At 38.1% G+C, this 24,685-nt stretch overlaps 4 protein-coding genes across 7 annotated transcripts in view; all 4 read right to left on the reverse strand.

Annotated features, from left to right (window-relative positions):
• Nucleotides 1-1,495: 1,495 nt before the first annotated feature.
• Nucleotides 1,496-2,797, reverse strand: LOC121885781 (phospholipase A2-like). Its single transcript, XM_042395527.1, has 4 exons — nucleotides 2,718-2,797; nucleotides 2,457-2,604; nucleotides 2,215-2,348; nucleotides 1,496-1,632 (listed from the first exon to the last, which is right to left on the reverse strand). Exons 1-4 carry the CDS (start codon nucleotides 2,764-2,766, stop codon nucleotides 1,514-1,516), a joined length of 450 nt encoding a protein of 149 aa, XP_042251461.1. The 5' UTR covers nucleotides 2,767-2,797; the 3' UTR covers nucleotides 1,496-1,513.
• A 2,990-nt stretch (nucleotides 2,798-5,787) lies between these two features.
• LOC121885780 (phospholipase A2-like) lies at nucleotides 5,788-9,134 on the reverse strand. Of its 2 annotated transcripts, XM_042395526.1 has the most exons (4): nucleotides 6,868-9,134; nucleotides 6,607-6,754; nucleotides 6,375-6,508; nucleotides 5,788-6,099 (listed from the first exon to the last, which is right to left on the reverse strand). In XM_042395526.1, exons 1-4 carry the CDS (start codon nucleotides 6,914-6,916, stop codon nucleotides 5,981-5,983), a joined length of 450 nt encoding a protein of 149 aa, XP_042251460.1. In that variant the 5' UTR covers nucleotides 6,917-9,134; the 3' UTR covers nucleotides 5,788-5,980. The 2 variants fall into 2 exon arrangements, with proteins under 2 accessions (XP_042251460.1, XP_042251459.1); XM_042395525.1 differs by having other exon boundaries at nucleotides 6,607-9,134.
• Nucleotides 9,135-9,489: 355 nt separating this feature from the next.
• prkab1a (protein kinase, AMP-activated, beta 1 non-catalytic subunit, a) lies at nucleotides 9,490-18,764 on the reverse strand. Of its 3 annotated transcripts, none has more exons than XM_042395523.1 (8): nucleotides 18,658-18,764; nucleotides 15,255-15,437; nucleotides 14,971-15,140; nucleotides 14,496-14,589; nucleotides 13,567-13,681; nucleotides 13,079-13,212; nucleotides 12,623-12,691; nucleotides 9,490-10,400 (listed from the first exon to the last, which is right to left on the reverse strand). In XM_042395523.1, the coding sequence occupies exons 2-8, from the start codon at nucleotides 15,402-15,404 to the stop codon at nucleotides 10,323-10,325; spliced, it is 810 nt and encodes a 269-aa protein (XP_042251457.1). In that variant the 5' UTR covers nucleotides 15,405-15,437; nucleotides 18,658-18,764; the 3' UTR covers nucleotides 9,490-10,322. The 3 variants fall into 3 exon arrangements, with proteins under 3 accessions (XP_042251457.1, XP_042251456.1, XP_042251455.1); XM_042395522.1 differs by having other exon boundaries at nucleotides 18,654-18,764; XM_042395521.1 differs by lacking the exon at nucleotides 18,658-18,764 and adding an exon at nucleotides 17,416-17,638.
• Nucleotides 18,765-22,835: 4,071 nt separating this feature from the next.
• The window catches only part of phf24 (PHD finger protein 24), a 30,921-nt gene continuing 29,071 nt past the window's right edge, over nucleotides 22,836-24,685 (reverse strand). The window contains exon 8 of the mRNA XM_042395603.1: nucleotides 22,836-24,289. Coding sequence (XP_042251537.1) covers nucleotides 24,193-24,289 — 97 coding nt within the window. The 3' untranslated portion in view covers nucleotides 22,836-24,192. The remainder of the gene's footprint in view (nucleotides 24,290-24,685) is intronic.

The raw sequence follows: 24,685 nt of genomic DNA on the forward strand, positions 1-24,685 counted from the left end.
AAATTCTGATTTTCTCTCAGATGTTTAATTCAAATTGCATTTTGTAGATGTACAATACCATTATGATTTGGTATGAAGGTGTAAATTATGGCCAAAACTCAGGGTCACCATACAACACAACACAATGAACATTTAAATACAGAGGTGTCAGTTATGTTCAAAAAGTTGGACATGGCTTATCAACATAACAACAGTGACACACAGTTACATTTCTGCTCATACACATAAAGTATTAGCTTAGTGAAAGGTTTTAGTCAGTGGTCAACATCTCAGTTCTTCCTCCTCGCATTTGCCATTTGTTTCATTTGATCTTTAAGCCAACAGCAGCCACAGCTGGCTGATGGCCAGCAGCCAGCTACCAGCTGCTGGTGCTTAGCGCTGCTGCATCATGTTGTCTGTACAATAGCCTCAAGACTGATCCAGTATGCTGCAGCCACAGCTGTGATCACAAAGAGTTAGCTGCTGGGTGATGGTGGTGGCTGAAACCAAGACACTAGGCTGCAGAGACTGGATTTGCTTTATTCTGCTGCAAATAACGGGTAACAAGTGAAAACTGTTTTCAAGAAAGAAGTGATATAAAAAACCAGTGTCATCAGCAATACAAGCAGGAGACAACTGATTGTGACTCAAGACTTTGTTTGTATTGTGGCAAGCTAATATTGTTGCTAAAAGTGGCAGAATAAATACATGCTTTACATGGCTTTCCCACTTGCACAAAAGTAGCCAGAAGCCATTGTGTGATTCTTTTGCATATAGGATACATCAATTTTATCAAGTTAATGGACAAATAAATTGTTATAGTGAAAACTACTACCAAACTTAAAACTTTACAAGTCATTTATAAGGTCACACTATTTTTAGTCCACATTAAGAAAATATGACTATGGGAGTGAATATTGAAAGTGCCTTTCACAATTATTTCATGTCTGATTTTTTTAAAAATAGTGTAAAACACTATAAAACCCCCATTTATTCCCAATGGAAATGAAAAAGAATTGAAAAAAATTAGTTTTTTACTTTTTCTAAGAAATGCATCTTTATAATATATGTTACATAAAGTATATTTACATACAAGAACTTTGACAGACAGTATATCCCAGAGGCTGACAGAGACAAAACATTAAATAGCAGAGCGTATACTACTGTATAGATTTCATCCTACACCCAAATCAGGACAGAGGGTGGTGTAAAAAATATACCGTATGACTCAACACCACAAACAAGGAAAGAAAAAGGTAGACCATAATGCCCTCTGTTGGTAACTTGAATTAAGACTATAACCTTGATAAATGATCATTAGTAAGCAGCACATTAGGTAAATTGAGAGATGCAGATCTAATTGTGTTTAATGTCATGAATTCTTCAAACCCAACGAAAGAGATTCAACACATGAAGGGAATGAAGGATAGTTATAGGTCAACAAAATTACAGTACAAGTAATTTGCTATCCCATACACAAATCATACTGTGTGTGACCGTATGGATCTTTATATGATACAGTTTGCAGAGGTCTTTATTCGCAGCGGTCACTGGGCAGGTGCTCATGCTCAGGGTTCCAAGTTGATCTGGCAAAACACTCAACGGCCTTCCTGTCACACTCACAGATGAACATCTCACATTCGTCGTTGTCATCTGAGGAAGAAAAAGTAGAAAGCATTAACTACATTCTGTGATAACCATGAGGCCAACAACCATTCGTATAAATAGAGCATCATTTTACTGCAACAATTTTCTTATAACCTCCCAAGACCTGGCAATTCATTTTTTTTCCTCTGCAGGGAAATGAGTCTGAGATGAAAAGAAATTTTAACAGAAATCCACATGAAAATGAATACAATATCATTACAATACATCATTACATTCTGTGATCAAAAAAGACCCAATGTCCACTACAAGGGACATGTGATAAAAAAAACAAAAAAAACATTTGGGTGAGAAAAAATTGTAGTTACATGTTTCTTTCAACCACAATATTTAAATTATATGAAAAAATTCTAAATATCAAAACCTTTTTTCTTCTGGGTCTCAGGATGACAGTGTATCTTCTTAAATGAAAAGTCAATTAGTTCTCAGTTATAATTTACCCTTGCTACCTTGACTGTATCAGAGACAATAACAAAAAGGTATACAGCAATGGAAAGCAAAAAAGGTACTGCTGGTTTTATAGGCACAAGGACAAGTTCATAACATCAAGTGATCATATGCTATACTCACTGTCACAGGTGACCTTCTTATTCTGCTCATCACAGCTGTAGTGATAGAGCTCGGTGTAAGGGTTGTCAACAATGGGCCAACACTCAGTGTGCTGCATAGCATCGCTGTAACACTGGTCATGTACTTGACAGCACCTATAGGTGAAAAAGTTAAAGGAGACAACATTTGAAACAGACTGAATACATTTTTTGTTTTTTTTGGTTTTTTTAAGTGTCATCTGTGTATGAAGCAGAGTGAGTGACCTGTCCAGATCATCCACAGGCGTGCCAGAGCCTCCCTTTCCACAGTAACAGCCGTAGTCAGCGTAGTCAAAAACAGGCCAGCTATCAGGCATCACACACAGCATCATCCTCCTAAACTGGTTGAGTGCTTTATAATCCAAGGGCTGGGCTGAAGCACAACAAGCAGGCACAGTCAGAATTCTGTTTACACTGTGCTAGAAGATACATCTATTCACAACCATCTTGTGTGTAGATTAACAGTTTTTGTGTAGTTGTACTCACCAACAGAGAGCCCTACAGCCAAGAGAAAGAGAGTCTGGAAGGTATTCATCCTGTTAATCAAACGGTAAGTCACAGTGTACTTCTCATTCTGAGATCAGGCCCTCCTTATATATAAAGTGTGGGACCTTGGGATCTGCCCTGTCAGCTGATCATACGACACAGGGTCACACCCCTCACAATGCTTGGACTCTGAGATGCAAACACAAACCAACATCTGTACAAGAAGGTAAAAACTCTCACACATATGTGACCTTTCTGAGACCTCAGCGTTGTTAAATAAGTATGAGATTTTGTCTAGTCTACTGTTGGTCAGCACTGGTGGCGGGATCCATGTGTGGAGGCCCTAGATATATCAATACAGTCACAAGTGTTCACTCATTGAATAGGTTTGAAATATGTCATCAACCTCAACAATGTAATCATCTTAAGGCTGTTTTCAGTCCAAGATTTAACAAATTTTTAAACAGACTTTAATAACATTTTGTGGAAGGTTTGACCATGAACCAAGGGAGATGTGATAAGCTTCTTGTGCCTGTCCAACAACTTTTTAAAGCACTATCTGGCCAAAATATGTGCCTTCCTGTGGCTGGTTTTCATAGTTTGAGCTAGGACCCTTTGTTCCAAGTAAGGGCAATCTTACTGCCACATCATTTATATCATTTGTAAATATTGTGACTATATTAACCAACAAGTGGGCTTTTATGGATGTATGAACTTTCTGAAATCTTCGGTGTTGGGATGGTCTGAAGCCTACAGGCTCGCCCACCTGAGCTCAACTACCCTGCTGTTATGTGAAAAATATATAATGCATTCATGTTCTAATTAAATCCATTTTTCAAAGATTTTCTTTCTCCTGTCTTCCATCTGCAAAAGTAAAATCTTAATAATTCTACACATTCCTATTTACAAATGCAGCCTAAAATGTAAACTGCTGTAATGCATTGTATATATATGAAGTATATATAAAGTGCATTGTACTGTAGCATGACACATGAGTCCTGATTAAAATTGAGATGCCCTGGAGGAAAAGTGAAAACATGAGACCTGTATTCATCTGAGAGAAAATACATGTATTCATGCACAAGAAGATTATTTTAAGAACCTTTTGTGCTTACAGCTTCTAACCCATTTTCTCCAAGCATAGTGAATGAACAAATGAATGACCTATGCCTGTGATTTACTTTCACACAGACACTACCTCTCTTGGCTCCAAAGGCTCAGATTTCCAGTGTCTTTTTATCTGATACGTCATGCATACCTGACAGAATAAGTCAACAAACTGATAGATCGTCTTGGCAAAGTGGCACACATGATTTACATGGGTGAGCCTGTCCTAGACACTCCCCTCCCTGCAGTGAAAAGTTGAAAAACATGCTGGGAATTACTGTGATTGGTATGGCAAATAGCAGGTAACCATGGCAGCACCAGCATGTACTTTAGATACTGCGTGGGCCTGTGTTTACATGCAAGGGAGTCATCATTGGATACTGTAGGAGCCACAGTGAGAAAGTCTCACTTCTTGCTTCTTTGTCTGTCACTTTTTCTTTTCTTTTCAGGCTAGTGTCCTCATGGGACCACCGCCTTTTGTGAATTGTCACAGCTGTGTGATGTCTGCTGGAATGCCATGTGTGAGTGTGCACATGTAGCAAGTTCACATGCCCTATACCCTAAAGCACGTCTTTATTTATTAGACCCAAAAGTGTTGAGCTGGTGTCAGGTGTTAGAGCTTTCCCTTCCAAACATCCTTAACAAGCACAACTACAGAGGAATGCTACATTATCAGATAAAGTAAATGACTGACCACATTAAAATATACAAAAAAGATTTTTTAAAAAGCATTCAAAATTCAGAGTCAAGTCAGTTCAAGACAGAATTCAGATTTTTTTTTCTCAGATGTTTAATTCAAATTGCATTTTGTGATGTACAATACCATTATGTTTTGGTATGAAGGTGTAAATTATGGCCAAAACTCAGGGTCACCATACAACACAACACAATGAACATTTAAATACAGAGGTGTCAGTTATGTTCAAGAAGTTGGACATGGCTTATTAACGTAACAACAGTGACACACAGTTACATTTCTGCTCATACACAAAGTATTAGCTTAGCGAAAGGTTTTAGTCAGTGGTCAACATCTCAGTTCTTCCTCCTCACATTTGCCATTTGTTTCATTTGATCTTTAAGCCAACAGCAGCCACAGCTGGCTGATGGCCAGCAGCCAGCTACCAGCTGCTGGTGCTTAGCGCTGCTGCGTCATGTTGTCTGTACAATAGCCTCAAGACTGATCCAGTATGCTGCAGCCACAGCTGTGATCACAAAGAGTTAGCTGCTGGGTGATGGTGGTGGCTGAAACCAAGACACTAGGCTGCAGAGACTGGCTTTGCTTTATTCTGCTGCAAATAATCTCACAAGCAGCCCAGATCTCGCCTGTAACCATCTGGTGCCCAGAGAGTTGGGGGCAATAAGTTTAAAGTGTTTTCAAGAAAGAATTGATATAAAAAACCAGTGTCATCAGGAATACAAAAGCAGGTGACATCAGACTGTGACCCAAGATGTTGTTTGAATTGTGGCCAGCTAATATTGTTGTTGCTAAAAGTGGCAGAATAAATACATGGTTTAGAGTAACCTTTCCCACTTGCACAAAAGTAGCCAGTAGCCTATCCAGTGATTATTTTGCATGTAGGATACATCAATTTTCTCAAATTACTGGACAAATAAATTATTATAATGGTAATATTGCTAACTACTACTAATCCTAAAACATTACAAATCATTTATAAGGTCCATGTTAAGAAAAGATGACTATGGGTGTGAATATGAAAAGTGCCTTTCACAATTCCTTCATGTCAATTTTTTTTTTTAAAAACAGTGTAAAACACTATAAAATCCCCATTCATACCCAATGGAAAATAAAGAATTGAAACAAAATTCCAAATATGTTTTCTACTTTTTTTGATTCAGCACCACAAACAAGGAGAGAAAAAGGTAGACCATAATGCCCTCTGTTGGTAACTAGTGTTGAGACTATACCCTTGAATAAATGATCATTAGTAAGCAGCACATTAGATAAAATGAGAGACGCAGATCTAATTGTATTTAATGTCATGAATTCTTCAAACCCAACAAAAGAGATTCAGCACATGAAGGGAATGAAGGATAGTTATAGGTCACCAAAATTACAGTATAAGTAATTTACTGTCCCATACAGAAATTATACTGTATGTGACTGTATAGCTCTTCATATGATACAGCAGAGGTCTTTATTCGCAGCGGTCACTGGGCAGGTGCTCATGCTCAGGGTTCCAAGTTGATCTGGCAAAACACTCAACGGCCTTCCTGTCACACTCACAGATGAACATCTCACATTCGTCGTTGTCATCTGAGGAAGAATAAGTAGAAAGCATTAACTACATTCTGTGATAACCATAAGGCCAACAACCATTCGTATAAATGAAGCATCATTTTACTGTAGGTTTTTTCTCATAAACAGCCTATCCAGTTAGTTTTCAGTTATAATTTACCCCTGCTACATTAACTGTATCAGAGACAATAACAAAAAAGTATATAGTAGTTGATATCAAAAAAGGTATTACTGCAGGTTTTAAAAGCACAAGGACAAGTTCATAACATCAAGTGATCATATGCTATACTCACTGCCACAGGTGACCTTCTTGTTCTCCTTATCACAGCTGTAGTCATAGTACTCGGTGTAAGGGTTGTCAAAGATGGGCCAGCACTTGGGGTGCTGCATAGCATCGTGGTAGCACTGGTCATGCACTTGGCAGCACCTACAGTTGAAAAAGTTTAAGATGACAACATTTGAAACAGACTGAATACGTCTTTGTTTTTTTTAAATGTCATCTGTGTATGAAGCAGAGTGAGTGACCTGTCCAGATCATCCACAGGCGTGCCAGAGCCTCCCTTTCCACAGTAACAGCCGTAGTCAGCGTAGTCAAAAACAGGCCAGCTATCAGGCATCACACACAGCATCATCCTCCTAAACTGAGTGAGTGCCTTGATATCCAAAGACTGGGCTGAAGCACAACAAGCAGGCATAATCAGAACCACATTTACACTGTGCTCAAAAATACATCTATTCACAACCATCTTGTGTGTAGATTAACAGTTTTTGTCCAGTTGTACTCACCGACAGAGAGCCCTACAGCCAAGAGAAAGAGAGTCTGGAGGGTATTCATCCTGTTAATCAAACAGTAAGTCACAGAATACTTCTTGATTTGAGATCAGGCCCTCTTTATATATAAAAGGTGGGACCTTGGGATCTGCCCTGTCAGCTGATCATACGACACAGGGTTACGTGCCTCGCAATGCTTGGACTCTGAGATTCAAACATGAACCAACATGTGTACAAGAAAGTAAAAACTCTCACACTCTCTGTGAACCTGAACCCTTGTTGTTAAATAAGTATGAGGTTTTGGCTAGACTGTTGTTGCTCAGCCTTGGCGGTGGAGATCCATGTGGGAAGCACCATATCATTCATTGAATATATTTGAAATATATCATCAACAATGTAAACAATCAAAAAGGTCTCACAAACTTGTAAAGTAGAAGAATTGGTGGAAAGTTTGACCATGAACCAAGGAACGATTCATACTGAATCAAGTAACTTTTAAAAAGTATAATCTGGCCAAAAGTATGTGGACATGCCTGTCTATGGCTGTTTTTTTTCATGGTTTGGGCTAGGACCATTGTTACAATTAAGGGAAATTTTAACACTACATCAACTCCTTCATGCCCAAAGCAAGGTCCATAAAGACCATAAAGATGGTGTGGAAGAACTTGAATGGAATGCAGAGAACTTTAGATTTTTATCCACTATGTAATGGTGGCATGTGATCAGCCCCAAATTTATTCTGCAGCATGAAAATGACCCCAAACATACAGCCAGAGTCATAAAGAACTATCTTCAGTGACAAGAAAAACAAGGAGTCCTGCGACAGATGGTATGGCTCCCACAGAGCCCTGATCTCAACATCATCAAGTGAGTCCGGCACTACATGAGTACATTGTGACAGCAGGTTCTCTAAAATGCTTCAAACAACCGACCTGCCAAGTACCTTGACAAACTGCATGAAAGTGTACCAAGGAGAATTGGTGCTGTTTTAATGGTGAAGCATGGTCGCACCAAATATTGATTTGATTTAAGTTTCTTCTGTTTACAGCACTTTGTTTTTATTAATGGCACTACTTTTGAACACATCCACACTTTTGCACAGTATTGTTCATTCACAGTAGTATTTGATTTGGTAATAACTTGTAAATTAGTCCCAAGACAAACTTGTACAATGTCGTACAATACAGTGTGGTCTCTATTTGTGTGTGTTGTAACTTGTTATGTAATAACCTCGTGTCCAAAAGAGAGAGATACTATGAGAGTAAATATAACTTGCAAACTGACAGTTTCCACCATCTGTATAGGGACATGGAAAATCCCAGACATTTAGAGGGATGGTTTGGTGATATGAGTGGTTGGGAGCAAAGTGCTCAATGGCATGTAAACATTAGCTGTGGAGAAGAATGTTAAAGTTATCATCATCAAATTCAGTATGACTCAAATAAGACTTTGCCTTCCACTCAGGCTCAAGAATGTCAGAGTGAGGTTGACAATACATGCATTTTTATACTATGACTCAACGTTCGACTCAACCATTTACTCAATGAAAGTGCAGCACTGTTAATAAAAAGGGCTGAGATCAAAGATGAAACAACCTGCACATTAATTTTTAACTTAATCTTTAATAGAAATGTCTCAAAATGGAAACATACACACCTATGTGGTTCAAAGGGTCAACATTTTAATGATAATGCAATTTATTTGAATGTGTTGCATCTTAACATCAATAAATCATTAGCATGTTTGTTTTGAGACAGTGGCAAGACAAGCGCCAGCGGCAGACTTACCACAAACAAATGAGACCTCTACTGAGGGGATTGTCAGCTTCTACTGGCCTATAGCATACAACAAAAATAATTAATGGTCCTGTCTCATTTGTTGATGGCAATTATACATCTGTGTCATGATTTGACAATGATACATTGATGTAAATAGATGCTGCAAGTCATATCTTGAACTCCAAACACATTCCAGTCTTTCAGACTTCATGAAATACACTCAGGCCATCAGAAGTACAGACTGCATCAGTCATGATCATGTGCTGGTCCCTTCATCAGTGTTGATGTGTTGGTCACATGAGTTCTGTTTTTCCTATTGTTCAGGACATGCCTTAAATATCGTCAACATTTTGTTTCCTATGATGTCTTTTTTTTTTAAAATCAACTATGAATTCTGAAACATGACTTTATAGAAACTAATATTCCTACTGAAGATTGGCAGTGATGTCATATTGTCACAGCCAGCAGGGAACAACTATCTGGTGTGTTTTAAAAATGCATTTACAAAATTATTACGTCTCTTGTGCAGTGATGGATCTGTGTGATTAGATTTTCATTTTCTTAGATTTTCAAAAAGTTACATTGTCATGCTGTATTAAGTGTACAGAATTCACTGTATACACATTCTACATTAAAAACAAATGTTTATCATTGTAGTGCAAAACTAATTTTAAAGTTTAGACCAAACTCATTTCTCAAAAAATAATAAATTGCTATGTTTTGGTCTCAACTACTCGTAATAAACTTCTAAAACACATTTTGCTATGTGAGTTTTGACTGGAATGTCCTGAACACAACACTGCAAATAACTATATAAAGAGAGTTTTTGACAACAAAACAAAGCACATCATCAACCAACCAAAGTAAAAAATATATATATTACAGAATACTTCACAAACGATAGAAAAATATCTACTGTGCGCTGTGTGATCGTCACTAAATAAAACTCGACAATTTCAAAATAAACAGGCAAAACAAAAGTAACAACAGTGGAGAGCTACTGCAGTGCATATTTTTTCCTTCTTTGACCTTGACATTCACATTCTTCTCGATTGTAATGCTGTTGTCGTCTCAATGATGGAAAGACGACAGGGACCTCATGTATCTGAGGTCTTTCAGTTAGATTTTCACAGCAATACCAATCCTTGTCATCACATTTAAGTCTGTTTTAATTACAGACATGTCATGGTGTCCTACCTGGTTATTATTGCCTCTCTATGTCTACTAAGCAAAGATACTTTTGTTGAAAACTACAGAGGGCAGTCGGTGAACAAATAAAGGCAGATTATGTAGGATTGGCATGACTGAGGGACATGTATCACCTTAAACAGATGTGTACAATAACTGGATATACAATGAGTGTACAAGATATAGTAGTAAACATTTTTTGTACTGACCTGTTTTAGTGGATATCCCATTTTGAACTTTTTAAACATTTAAATTGGAGTTTTAATTTATGCATTTACAAAAAAATTGTAAATCTTTTATTTTAATCCTTAATGTGATTCCTTCGTCTCATTGAGAGCTGCTTCTTCCATGTCATGATGTGGATTTAACAGGTGAAGCCTGTGAGTAATCTGTAGTGGATTCACCTGATCTCTCTACTGAATTGAAAGAACATGTGAAGCTAATATTTTGTACACTCAGTGTACAGTTAACACACTGGGATAGACTTAAGAAGACAATCTTTCATCAGATGGGTTTATATAGTAAGGTGGTGACATACTTCTTTTTGTAGCGATGTGTCGCACTGAGTACCATCACTCCATCCTGTGACAGAAAAAAATATCATGGAGGAAAAATGTTAAACTTTCAACTTTCTAAACAATGAAATGCATGCTTACAAAAGAGAAGGTGTACGTTAAACCTTCTAACATGTCATTAACCTAAGCAAACCTTTTAGTGTGCTGTTCTTGTTGTATGGAAACATATAGGCTTTAATAACAGTTACACAGAGTATGGTTCAGGTAGCCCAGTGGTAGTGAAATTTATCATCTCATAAAGCAAATGCATTCCTGACACCGCCCCATGTCCAGTAATTTTACTCTAATGCAAAGCACACAACAGTGTTTTGTTTATAGTGCCCTGTTTATTCAATTATTTTGCCTAAAAAGGTGCCTTTGCACTAGGTTTATTTTAGCCCAGTAGCTATGAAATCATCCTATAATCATGTAAGAGTTCTGGCAGTAAGCACTTAGTCTTGTAGGTTTTCATAGGAACATGAGATAACTAACAGAGCTCTAGAGGGGCCAAATCAGCTGCTCCCAAACTGCCAGTCCACCTATCAAAAAGCTGTGAAATTACAAAGTAACAGTCTCAAAATTTATGATATGAAATCATATGTTAACGACAGACAGATTTATTTACTTCAGTTTAAGAAAATATTAGTTTTCATATATATTGCAGCATTTTATCTATCTCTTGTACAATTGTTTGATCACAGAAGGTTTGGGTATCGGTTGAATTTTATCGACTCCGATTCTGCTCATCAATTAAGGTTCTTCGATTTTCAGTCTTTTTCTGATAAACCTTCAAACGTTACTCCAATCGGACTTCCTGGATTGTATTTCATTGTCTCACCAGCACTTTAAACAACATGCCCACACCAACACAGCCCCTTATATTGTTTTACACAGCGCTGTTTTCAGTCTGAATGCAGCTGAGGAGTTCCTGTATGTTGCTGAACAAGAAAAAGTTGACACTCGGGCTAGGACACCGCACACTGCTAAAAACTACTCAGCTCTGTAACCACTGAATCTAAATTTCATCTCATGGTCTTCTCATATAATCTCAAATAATCTTGCTTTTAATTTGACAAGATCACATTATTAATTTCTGGTTGACATTGTGGATGTATGTGATGTGCTACTGTGTGTAGCTTTGTATTTTATATAATGTGTCCTGTGTGTTTTTTGCTTTGTACTGTTTGTTATCGTGCTATTATATGTTTTATTTGTAAGGGACTGCAGATGAAAATTAGCTTTAAAGCAAACTCTGGTGCAGTGCATCAAATGTTAACGTTTATGTTTAAATTTGTGCAATACACATCAAACACCGGACGTTCTTTTAGATCGATGCCATGCTGCCTTAAATGTTTGGTCAAATTGGATGTGCAACCTGACTTACAGCTAATTAGCTTCCTACATGCATTGCACTTTGCCCTATTGTTTGTTTTTTAATAAAGTGAAGCCACACTTTTGAGCGTTTACCACAGTCTAACTTTCACTACTGATGTGATGTTAGCCGTGCATGCTCCTGTCTAAACAAATCAACACGCTGTTGCATCGATGCATGATGCAGACAGATCCTGGCAGATAGCCACGTCCTTGCAGATATGTAGCCTTAGTTTGCCATAATAAAGGGTTGTCGTGTTTAGGAACCGATAAGCAGAATTGAAATTCAAATTTTTTAATGGGTAGCCGGTTCTTGGCATTTTGGATTCAGGTCTAACTAGATCACAGTTGCAAACAACACCTGCGTTGCTTTCAAGAGAACGACACATCCTAAGAACAAAAATTACCATTACAGATGAAGCCAACTGGAAAAAAGTTAATGAGTGGCTACCTGACCAGCTGCCAACTGATATGGAAAATACTGCAGGTGGTTAAGATGGGAATCTACAAGCATGGCACAAGTGTGTACTCTGCTTGTATGTTTTACTTTTTCCTCTTTTTTCCCCATTTAGTCTGACACAGCTATATGTATTTATATATAGACCTGCATGTTTAGTTTGTTTTTCCTGTAACACTGTGGGAAAAGAGGGCAATTATCTGTCCTTCAGTTCCATTTATAGAAGCTTATTATCATCGTTGGCATTCCAGAGATGCAATCTGCTGTGCAAGCTTTCTAACAATGGCAGCAGCTCACAGTTTCTACTAAAAACGCTAGCAAAGCTGGTCATTTCTCAGGTGTCAACACAGAACGTTTTTCCCGTATTTTAGCAGCCACGTGATGCTGAAAAAAAGCATGATTCGGTCAACTTGAGACCTTACCTTAATGGAGAGAGCATAGAGGTGGTTGAGCATGACGTGGTTGGGTTCTGGGAGCAATGCAGGGTCACACTGGACATGAGAAGAAAGAAAAAATAAATAAATAAATGAGGTTGAAACAGGTTTTCTTTATCTTTTTATTTGCTGTATTTATTTTGCCTGTCCAATGTTTTCTAATTCCACATTTCTATGATATCCAGTAGATCTTCAGGTACATTGCTTGCCTCATTTTATAGGTTTTTCTTAATCAATTACTGGTGGTGGAATTGTCTGAAGAGTTTTTGATTAAACTACTGTTCCATTGTTACAGCCTATGCCTCATGTTTAGAGACTTTGTTTCATAATGACTCAATGCCTGATGATAGTCTATGACCCAAACTTCGATTTCTGAGTAAACTTGCAAAACTTGGAAATAACTGAATGGAATAAGCCTAGATTAATTGCATCACAGTTGCTTACAGAAATTCCGGTGTCTTTGTTGAGGATGACCTGTAGCAGATGAGGTGGGAGTATGGGTGGAGACTTAAACTTCTCCTCCTGTTTAGGAACATAGGCGTCCTGATGATACGGCCCGGGAGGAGAGCTGGAGAGGTCTAATGAAGGAAAGGAGAAGCAAGGGTGGGACAGTATGACTCAGACAGAAAATTATTTCAAACATTTCATTGACTTGTGTAGAAATCCTGGCCTCTTCATACACACTACCAAAAAATGACTTGTAAAATTCCACTGATAAGTTTTAATTTCCCAACTGAATTTGAAGATCAAGGTTAATATTTGATACAGTGTTCACTGATGGTGAGTGGAAATTGTGACCAAAATGACCAAATATAAAGAAAAAACAAGTAAAGATTTGAATTATTTGTTTTCCTGTACCTGCCTTGACACAATGCGCTCAATGTCACTGAAGGTTAACAGAGCAGATGTAAAAGTGGGTCGTCAGAACTCACCTGACATGTCAGAGCACTTCTGTGAGTCCACCATCAGAGCATCAAACACCTCAAAGTCAGTTTTCTTCACCTGGATGATATTGTTGACTGTGCCAAGCTGGCTGGTTACAACAGGCTGTTAGGAAACATGAAACAGTGACTTTCATAACTAAAGCTCAAAAAGGTATAAATGGTGAGTTTGTTTGTTTGAGTTTGTTTCAAACTAGAAATACTGCCCCAAGGTCGTATGCTTCCGCCAACCAATCGAGTTGCAGTTTACATCCATGTCTGTCCAGACTCATAATATTAGTAGTGACGACTTTGAAGGAATTTAATAAAAGGTATTAAGTGTATTTTGCTTGTATGTGTTCACATGCTTGGCCAATAAAGCTGATTCTGATAGAACACAAAGTTGTAGCCATGACAGTAGACGATGCTTCAGATATGGATGTTGCTGCAATGAAGCTACAAATTCTAAAATGTGGATGCTTCACACACATCTTCAACCCGGCAGCACAGAAGATCTATACAGTCACCACAGTTTCGAGGTAGACCCCAAGATTAGTGTCACTAATTCAGTATCCAACTAAATGTGAAGTTGACCTTTGACCTTTTGGATATAAAATATCATCACTTCATTCATCATTTTATCCTTATAGACATTTGTGTGAGACTTTGTCATAATTAGCGTATGAATTCTTGATTTATGGCCACATGTTTTGTGAGGTCACAGTGACCTTGAGCTTTGACCACCAAAATCTAATCAGTTCATCCATGAGTCCAAATGGATGTTTGTGCCAATTTTTAAGAAATTCTCTCAAGGTGTTCCTGAGATATCACCTTCATGAGAATGGGACAGACGGACAACCCGAAAACATAATTACTTTGGACACACCGGTCACCGGCATGGAGGCATAAAATCATACTTGAGTTTGAGAATAATTACTGACCTCAGCTGGGTCGTGGGTCCACTGGCCGTCCACATAAAACTTGTACTGATGCTCCCCTTCAGGTAGATCAACAATGGCCACAAAGGTGTTCTGACTTTGACAGATGACAAGAAGAAGCATTTGGCACACAAACGAGTTGACACAGTGCTCATTTTTTTAATCTTCAAACTTGTCTGTGAAATGCATCTGCACTCTAATTGGAGAGCTGAATGTAACTAGTCACCAGACTTGATCTAGAAAACCATTCTTACTTCCACACACTAAAGAGATACAGTGAAAGTTTGGATATCAACCTGAAAATTGTATTCAAGACACATGAGTGCTATTAGCCTCAGTGAGAAATGATAAAGATTCCTATTTCCTATTATATTATATATATTTATCATTGTAACTAGTAATGAGTAAAGAATTATAACAGACAAAATTTCAAGAGACACCTGAAAAACACACTTTCCCACATAGGACACCCGCTCACCTTCTAATCAGAGGAATCTTGTTGGCCCAGTTGTTGAAGGATCCAGAGAGGTAGACCTCCTTGCCATCTCCAGTCCAGCGAAAGACTGTTGGCCGGTCTAAAGTTGGCCCTTTGTCTTCTGCTTCCAAGTCTTGCTGCCATGCAAGGAACTCCTCTTTCTCTAAAGGAGCCTGAAATACCCATCAAACAATCACTATTAGCCATTTGTTCATTCACCTTATGTGCAAGAATGGAATTTAAAAGAGCCTATGGGCACCAAATGACAGATAATCCGTCTTACTTACTTTCATGTCTTCACCATGAAAAATATCTGCATCCTCAGGGCTGTCCATCAGGATTTTTGGCCTCTCTCCCTCCTTGATACCCCTACTGTCCCTCCGCTGAGCCTTCTCCCCCTGGCCCATTGCAGCCCTCTCACTGCTTGTGTTCCCCATGGCTTTGTCTTCTTGTAGACTGGTTCAAGGTCACTGTAAGTAGAGTTTTAATGCCAATCAGCAACTCAGAGAAGACTGCGGAAGATCTGACATTTTATAAATAAGGTAATCAATCATTAATGCCTAGCTGCTACTGGAGTACTGAACAAAACTTGCTTTTAAGACCTCATCATTCAAATGAGAAAGATGACATTTTTACACCTAAGGCACTTAAGTTCCTATCTAGAATGATTTAAATTGAGTGCAACAGCAGTATAAGATCATTTAAATATGCAGAGAGCAAATTACAAGCAGCAATGAGTCAGAATCACGCGGAAGGTCTTGACGGACTTATACTTTGCTCGACTTATGAGGGAAATACCAGTTCTTTGCACAACATGGTTTTACAAACAACAAACACTGTAACTGTATGATCATAAAACAATCCCTGCAGCTGGGAACTGGATAGTAGTCAGTGGACGAGTATTTTTTCCCCTGTACCACCCGTGGCACCTGCGTTGTTAAGAGTTTGACCTTCTTGTTATGTTAGGTTCAAAGTGATCCTAACATAACATTTATTTCAGCATGACATCTTCTCTATTTAAAAAGTAGCAGTGTTTTTGTGTGGTTACCCTATTTACTACAGATCACCTATTTGATACATTACTAAAGACGATTTTCAAAGTACAACACCATATTGTTGTTTATGAAAGTTTGTCCTACCTTCCAGACAGCTTTGCGTTTTACATTAATTTCACTACAGTATACTTGAAGAGACAAGAAACCTTCTTGAGATAAAAAAAAAATCCATCACAATTAACACATGTATCTGCTTTCACTTTTTAATTTTTGTATTTAGATATGTTACTGTTGCAGCATGTTGTTAGTAATGCAATGCTGACTACAAAACTGTCAGTTGTGTCAGTTATGTAAGTATGCAATGGTGTCATAACCTTGGCAAATAAAGCTAGATTCATAGTAATGGACTACCTATTTCAATTACCTATTTCAGTGATGTTGCAAGCCAGTGCAAATTGATTTCCATATCATTGTGAAATGAACTGAAACTAATGGCTGCCTGAAAGGTAGGAAAAACACATCAAAATCCAAGACACTACCAGAGGTGAAGCTGAAAATGTCAGCCAAAGTTGTTTCAAATGGGAAAATATACTGCATCGTGTGATTTTTATGTGTCACTGTAAATACATTCACTCAGTTTAAGGTGAGGCAAAATGGTGAAAGAGGAAGTTTGTATTTTATATTATGAATTCAATGTCTGAGTCTGGGTTTGAGTGGGGACTGGTTAGGCTACAAACAGAGTCACTGAATGAGACAACTTTTCTCAAAGAGAGGTATTTTTGTGTCCAATCGCTTAGACACTGTGGGCTATTTGGATGAAATATAAAGAAATGTTAATTTTCTCTCAGTGTCTGATTATAGACACTAATAGTCTCAGTTTTGCTTCTCATGTATTCGCATCACAGGAGAAGCACAATTTGGGGTTAAACGATGAAATCACTCGTTTATTACAGGCTCTAATTTTATAACTATTAGTTCCTCCAGGGGTTTGACTTTAAACAAAGTACGTTAAGTACTGCTTCCACAAGGCATAATATTCTGACAATAATTGTGAGACGATGATAATAATTTAAAAAATAATAATAATAAAACAGGTGTCATTTTATGTAGGACAAGGATAAGCTAACTCGTGTTAAAATATGATGTGCAAGAATAGAAACTGGACTCTAACTCTTCTGGGATTACAGTTTGATTCGTCTTTGTTGACTGAACGGCAGATAATTTCGTGTCCGTTAATGTTGGCTGAGTAACGCTGGATATAAGAGGTACCGTTACACGGTTTACTAAAGCTAACGTTACTCTGTTAGCAGCTAACATCAGTTCGTTGTGTCGTTGGGATTGGCTGGACTTCCTGTTAACTCAAACAGTGCTACTGGCTGCAACCTAGAAGTGACACATAAATGTGTAATCATTTCATTGACAATAGATAGAGACAGGCGTTGTGCTTTTTTACCTGAGGAGCGCTCACGGTCGTAGCTGTCAGTGTTAGCTTGTCAGACCCATTTCACCGGAGAACTAAACAAAACAAACCCACCCCCTTGGTATGCGCTTGTGCGGTAGATCAAAGAGAAACCCGATTGGATGAGCTGGAGGCAATGTTGTTTCCTAGGATGGCGAAGTCATGACTCGGCCTCTGATTGGCTTACCCTGATATTCTTATTCTAACTCTAACCAGTTTCTCATGCCTCAAAACCTAACCAACCCAACCAACAAAGGCAATGAGTACTAGCCAATCAGAAGCAGAGTACGGCGGCTCATAACTTCGCCGTCCTAGGAAAAAAAAAATGGCGGACGATGGAGGGACGATTTGCGCACAAGTACAGATCTCTCGCGAGACCTGTACGCTAACCTTAACCTTAGCCTAACCCTGACCCGCACTCGCGAGAGTTCGTCCCTCTGGCCCATCCAACGTAGCATTTACCAACCCGAATACTCCCACAATATATTTCCCGACATACACTTATTACCACAGAAATGGTTGAAAACTATTTCAATGTTAGTATTTCATAATCAGTATGATTATTATCATAATCACATTTCTAAGTCTGTAGTGCTCCGTAATGATAGATGTAATTATATATACTGAACGCTAGATGGAAGCGTGGGTCAAATTTAGAATATGAACAGCATGAAAAATACAGCTCTTCTGTACATATAAATATAATATTTAATGAACCAACGAACGGGTGAGCCCATATTTTCAATGTATAGCCTACAATGTATATAAAATGTATTCTGCTGTAATTGTGAGCTGGAAAGTGTACTTTTGGTAATATTGATAATAATGTAACTGTTAAAAACACTATCTTAATTTTTTTGGTCAAATGTGCAACACGTCTCAAAAATATGAAATAAAAAGTTCTGCAAAGATTCAGTCGGGAAAATGGTTGTTGCCACTGAACAACTTCTTTAGGTATATATATAGCCTACATATACATACATATACTATGTATATTGTTGTATATTCCGTAGGCATACATATAGCATATTGTTATATTGTATTGTCTCTCTTAGTTTATGTTGTTTTGTATATCATGCCACTGATTACTGATTTCTGTCAGCTGGTGACAGTATCCTCAGCTGAATTTAACCTACTGATAGAAAAATAAAACACAGCATCATTGAGCTATTCTTGACATCTGCCTGGATTTTTTTCAGCAATCATCATCATGTGTATTGAGTCAGTACAACCTGCCATTCACACAAAAGGTCTTCAGGTGCCCTTTGAACTGTGGAGGTCCAGCTGCAACAATGCATAACAAGGTCACCTTCAAAATGGTCCTTAATTCCAAACTAAGACCACACTTTGCTCCATGTGAGATCTGTAATGCCTCAGATATCACACTCTGTAGGGATCCCTAATCAGTGCCAAACTTCATACAGCTGCTGTGGTCACAGTTGACTTGAGCAGTGCTGTTGTGCCAGTGCTACTATAGATGAAGCAGACAATTTGACTTGTCATAGAAGGAAAAGCACAGGTGTAATTAATAATAATAACAATGACTTATAGTTCTAACTCAGGTGTACCAGTCATACCAGTGAGCCATCATGCATAACACTATGGCTCTTTAAGTGACACACCTAATGGATAGTAGATACGGAATTACCAATATGATTAGTTACACCTGTGTTGGACCTGTTTAAAATATCTGCTGCAAGACGGTCCATTACTGATTCACAGAACAACTTTATGTTCTCATTTTGTTTGCAGTTGTTTGCATTTCTTTAAAGCTGTTGCTTACACAATACAGGCTGAACATTTTTTTTAAAAAAAGGTGGTTGCTGTGTATCTTTTTGCAGCAGTGCCTCCCTTGGCTGTTCTGATGATAGCGTGTGGGATTATTTTTCTGTCCTGTGTCTTTAGCTCTTTCATCTCATGGGGTGCAGATCAGTCCCTTCTGTTACAGTACCCTTTGTAACAATCTTTGTTTTATCATCACCACCATTCCCTAACTACACCAATTCTCTTTTCCACAAATAGACATAGAACTAACGATGTTCACCCCCAAACACTACTCCAACATTCTCCAGACACAGGGGGCAGTGCATGCTGGAGGCTTTGGTACATAATGAGCAGCTAAAAATAAAAAAAAGCATCCAACAGAGAAGTCTGAACTGATGGGAGGTTAGATTTCACTGGACCATTTAAAAACAGAAGAATTTACATTTCACAACGTCCCATTATCTAGAATGTCACAGCAGACACAGCTTCAAATTATGGGCATGATCACAGTTGATTGCAGTACACAGATGTCACCCCACACCAGGTGTTCAACTAAAGAGATTTAATTTTTCTCTTCATAGCCTTTATGTCTTATTATAACCAGCTTACTATATACTGAGAAAATGTATGTTGACCAATGTGAAAACAAAAAGACTGTGATTGTGTGACTAGTTAGCTTCAAGCTAACTCTAGTGCTGTGCATCTTTAATGTTTCAAACTGCACACTGTCCCATTCAATAAATAAATAAATGAAAATCTCACTCACCTATGTTTATGTACATGTTTTGGTGGTGGCAGAGCAGGAGAGAGATGTATGCCATACAACTCTTTCACTATAGCACTTAAATATTGCATCGAATGAGCTTCAATAAAAAAAAAAAAAGAGCCAGGTATGTTAGACGTTTGTCCTGGAACCAGACGGCTGTAATTGGCTCAGCTGCAGAGACTGAGTGGGCTCCAAGGAAGAAGTTGGCCTTGCTGTTGGAGGTGGGATGTGATGTTTTTGCTTGCAGAGGTGGATCTAAAAATGGATTGTGGTTGGAGAGATGGAGTAGGCTGGTATGAACATGAACAACAAAAGGACAAAGACTGAGATGATAGTGGGTAAATATTGGATCATTTTTATGACTTCATTCAGTCCGTCTATGTAGATATCACTCCATATCTACCTTATTTGATATTTTATTATTATTATTATTATTACATATTTAGGATAATTTACCTCTTCATAAAATTTACAACCTGAATGTCCACTTTGATAACATCCTAAACACCAGAAAGACTGAAGCTTAACCCTAAATTTAGAGAGATCCAGTAGTCTCATTTCAAACCCCATACTGGCTCATAAACCTGCTGATGAAGTCTGTGATATGACTGATGTGCTGACATTTTACTGTGGCTCCATTCTGGCACTGCCTCCCCAGAGCCATGACCACACTGCGACTCTTGTTTATCGTTACTCATCCCTGCTGAGTGAACTCATCTCACAGCAGCAGCCGGCCGCATCATAACACCTTAGCCAACAGCTGGCCCTTATATGCTCTGTAGGACAAGCCAGATAACCTTTATACTGTGCTCCTCTGGATTACACATGGGGGGGTGTGACTCACAAAGTCACACTTGTTGCCTTGGCACTCTTATAGACTCACATCTGTGCATGCAACACACTTCACACACTAGTATTCATGCGATGGCACCTTTGTGAAATCCAGGCTTAAATGATATATCTGGAGGTATTCTACTTTTTTTTTTTTTTTTTACTGTCAAATCCTATGAAAAACAAAAACCAACAATGCATCATTTCATCTCTCAATGCTGCTTTCCAAACTCATAAAACAGGTCACAAATATGTAGTTTCATTAAAAATAAAACATCCAGTGAATTCTTAAAAAAGATGGGCTTGGTAATGTTCATCATAGATTATTTAAACGGGAGACGATGCTTGTGTCTTTTGGGCAATATTTTCAGAGGCAGATTAATACATATTTTGTTCTTTAAAGAGTATTCACAGCAGCAGGATGGTGTATGCGAAATTTAATCAAAACTACAATGACCATGTTCATTGTTATTAAGGAACATGTCAGCTAGTGCAATGTTAGTTAAACAGTGTTTGTTTTAACAGTATTTGTTGACTGTATGAAAAATAAGGAATATTTCCAGACTTATCCTTTAACATTAAAGCCTCTATAGGTAAATCATGAAAACATGGCACACTGTACAGTAGGAATTTTAAACCTTGTCACTTTCTTTTACCTCTCAGTTTCACACTGCTTACTTGAAAGCTTGATTGGTCATTTGGCTTCACATCTTGTCAAGATTTGTTCTGGTCTACCAGACGTTTAAATGAACTGGAACAACTTTGTTGACTGGATGGTTCCACTGGCACCATCCATCAAACTGAATCATAACACACCATTGCAGCTGAATTACACGTCTGTGCAAGACTCTGTTATAATATTCTGTGCAGAATATTAGGACTGTCTACTCTTTTGATGATGTTGATATTCTTAGTAAATACAGGCTAAAGCGAGAGCATGGTTTCCAAGGTTACATTTCACTTTTTATTAAAAGAAGACTTATCTTTAAGCCTTTATGCAATACGTGCAAAAGATTAAAATTGGATCATTTGTGGAAGTGTCAGTAATTTGTAAAAAGTTAGAATAAAGAATCATGATACTTGATTCTAGAAACCTCTTGAGTGGATCTGAATTGGAAACAAAAACAAAAAGAAAGAAATTAAAGCATCTTAGATGATTTATTTTTTAAATAGCCTTTCCCTGTTTTATGTCTTGCCTTTTTTCAAATCTAAAAGACAGAAAAATGGCCCACAATCAAACTTGAAACTTGAAACAAATTGTTTCAACCTTGTGAAGCCTTTGTTTGGAGACATGAGGACTTGATCATAAGCTGAATATGACTAATGAAGTGAATGCTATATCACAGCTTTTCAACGATTTTTGTCATTAATCCAGTAATTTATGATGCTATTTGGGTGGGATAGCCTTGGACTAATTTAGAGCTCAAATTTCACATTTGACTCAGCATTTAATGTAGCAATTAGCCAGGTCAAGAACACCATGATTGAATCTGTTATGAAACAATTAAATTCCATTGAATATGCGCAGTAGTGTTTCTCGCTCTGGCCCCACCTGCGCATTTCCGCTTGGTCTACATTGAGATGACGTCTTTTTTTTTTTTTACTTGTCAAGGCTTTAGGAAAAATTCACAGTACAAAGAGTAATAATTGGCTGAGCAATGGTGTCATGCAGCTCTCTTAATACATCCAAGGTCCCAAAGCTCGACAGGCATGCTGTGCCTATGCTATGACTGGACAATTGCTGCTCCAGGGAGGGGTTTATCTGACGCCAATATGAGGCATGAGCAGTATGAGTTAGATAAATCTTCAAAAGTTAGTCTTTTTAGTAGCAGAATCCCTCTTGTTACACATATGTACTGCTATGGCAAAATATTCTTGTGTTGTGGTTTTAATTTTAACCATACCATCCATCCCGATAGTAAATGTTTTTTGTTGGTGTTTGTGTTTATTGGCCATTCATACTTAATAAAGGAGAAAAGACACAAATGCAAGATTCTCAAGAAGGAGAGTAAATGCCATGCATTTATTTCAGCACTGTGACATATCCCTCAGACAATCAAAATTCATGTCATAATCACACTTTATTCACTAACAGTACCTGGCATTGAACCTTCATTTGATGTCATAAACACTACATGAAGTTCTATTTGTTACAGTATGTTTTCAGTGATTCTAGAGGCAGTTTCTTGTGCATTCAAACTGTTGTATAAACTGTAACATTATAGAATTCCATACCAACTTTTAAACAGTGCTTACGCATATTAACAAAGGACTAATGTTTGCACCAGATCTCTCGTTCTCTTTCAGTGTTTCATTATATCATTGTTGGTTATGTCACACACTAGTCCAACCACATCGCTTCGCATTCCGGTGCAAATAATGACACTAGAACAGGACGGCAGATGTTTCCACCTTGTCAAAGTGCAGCTCTGAGCACAACAGGAACACGATGAACTATATGGCAGTATTTACATGTCACTCACTGTGTTAGCTTTCATTAGCGTTCACATCCTTTTTCACAGTTAGTACTTCAGAAGAATATAGATTCATGGATGAAAATGGGGGAAGAACAGAGGATACATCAGAGGATACAGGAATAAATACAGCTTTTTAATGCATAATAATAATTTATACTGGTATGTATAGCAGTTCTCATATAATATAATGTACGCAGGTAGCTTTCATTCCTGTTTGGTATATGTTCTATTAATGGCAATAATGGCAGCTGTGGGGTTAATCTCCTCCCAGAGGTCTATCCACTTGTCAAACAGTACCAATAATGAATTTGCATGTGCCTCTGTGTGGTGTGATTAATAATTTGGCTGGCAAATAACACAATCCCATTACAGTAGCATGGAGCTATTATTAGGACATAATGACGCCCAAAGGAATGAATACTTGAAAGAGTAACAGCCTGTCACACATGAATGTACCCGCATGGAGAGGTGTGTTATGTAGATGGAGGGCCATAGAGTCTAGTACTTGTCATTTATTACAGAGTGTGAGCATCCTAGGAGCTTGTGTGCATGATCTCTACACTCAAAGTTTCAGAAATATCACTGACTGACTGACTAGTCATGAGTGGGTGCTTGTCTTCCTCCTCCTATCTCTCACATTTGTTGGAAGTCGTCAAGGTTTTGGAGTTGGGACCTGTGACAGCTGCTGTCACTTGCGTCTTCGGTATGTCAGTCAGCGTGTGTGTTGTCAGTGTTGTTGTGTTGAGGTGATGCAGAGGAGGAGAGATTCTGTCGATGGCTTGATCTGCTGTCGCTCAGTGCTTCATCCAGTTTGCTCGGTTGCCTTCCTCGCGGTGTCATCATGTCTATCTTCCTCTTCTCATCTGTAGACTATAGGGTACACCCTCTACCTCTCTCTCTCTCTCTCTGCTGGGTGCGGTGGAGGATTCTGGACTATAGTGGCAGACGGATGTGCATGGCAGAACTATTGGGCCGTGCAGCCAAAATATAGATGGCACTCTCCTTTAAAAAGTCTGCCCAGGTTGCTGGCCTGTTGAGTATAGATATCATTTTTAATTATTGGAAAAAAATCAATCATTTTCTTCACAAAATAAAGTACAATATACTATACTTTAAAGTTTCTATATTGTTCTTATTGTCAACAAATACCATGAAAAAGCCAACAATGAACTGATCCTGCTTACATGTATTGTTTGTGTAGCCAAACTCCAATATAGCTTAAATCCTCTGCTTTATTGACTTCCATTATTGTCCAAAAACTATTTGAAAAACAGTGAGCCTGTTTCACTGGCTGACATGTTCCTTCATTTGAAGAATAAGGGCACTGCAGTAAATTTTGAGTCAATAGAACATCCTAGTGCCTGGTACTAATTTGCCTTTTGTTTTTGTTTGTTTTTTTTAAATAAAAGTCAGCCTTGGCCTGTGC

Source organism: Thunnus maccoyii, chromosome 19 (genome assembly GCF_910596095.1).
Source record: "Thunnus maccoyii chromosome 19, fThuMac1.1, whole genome shotgun sequence".
Classification (NCBI taxonomy): Eukaryota; Metazoa; Chordata; class Actinopteri; order Scombriformes; family Scombridae; genus Thunnus; species Thunnus maccoyii.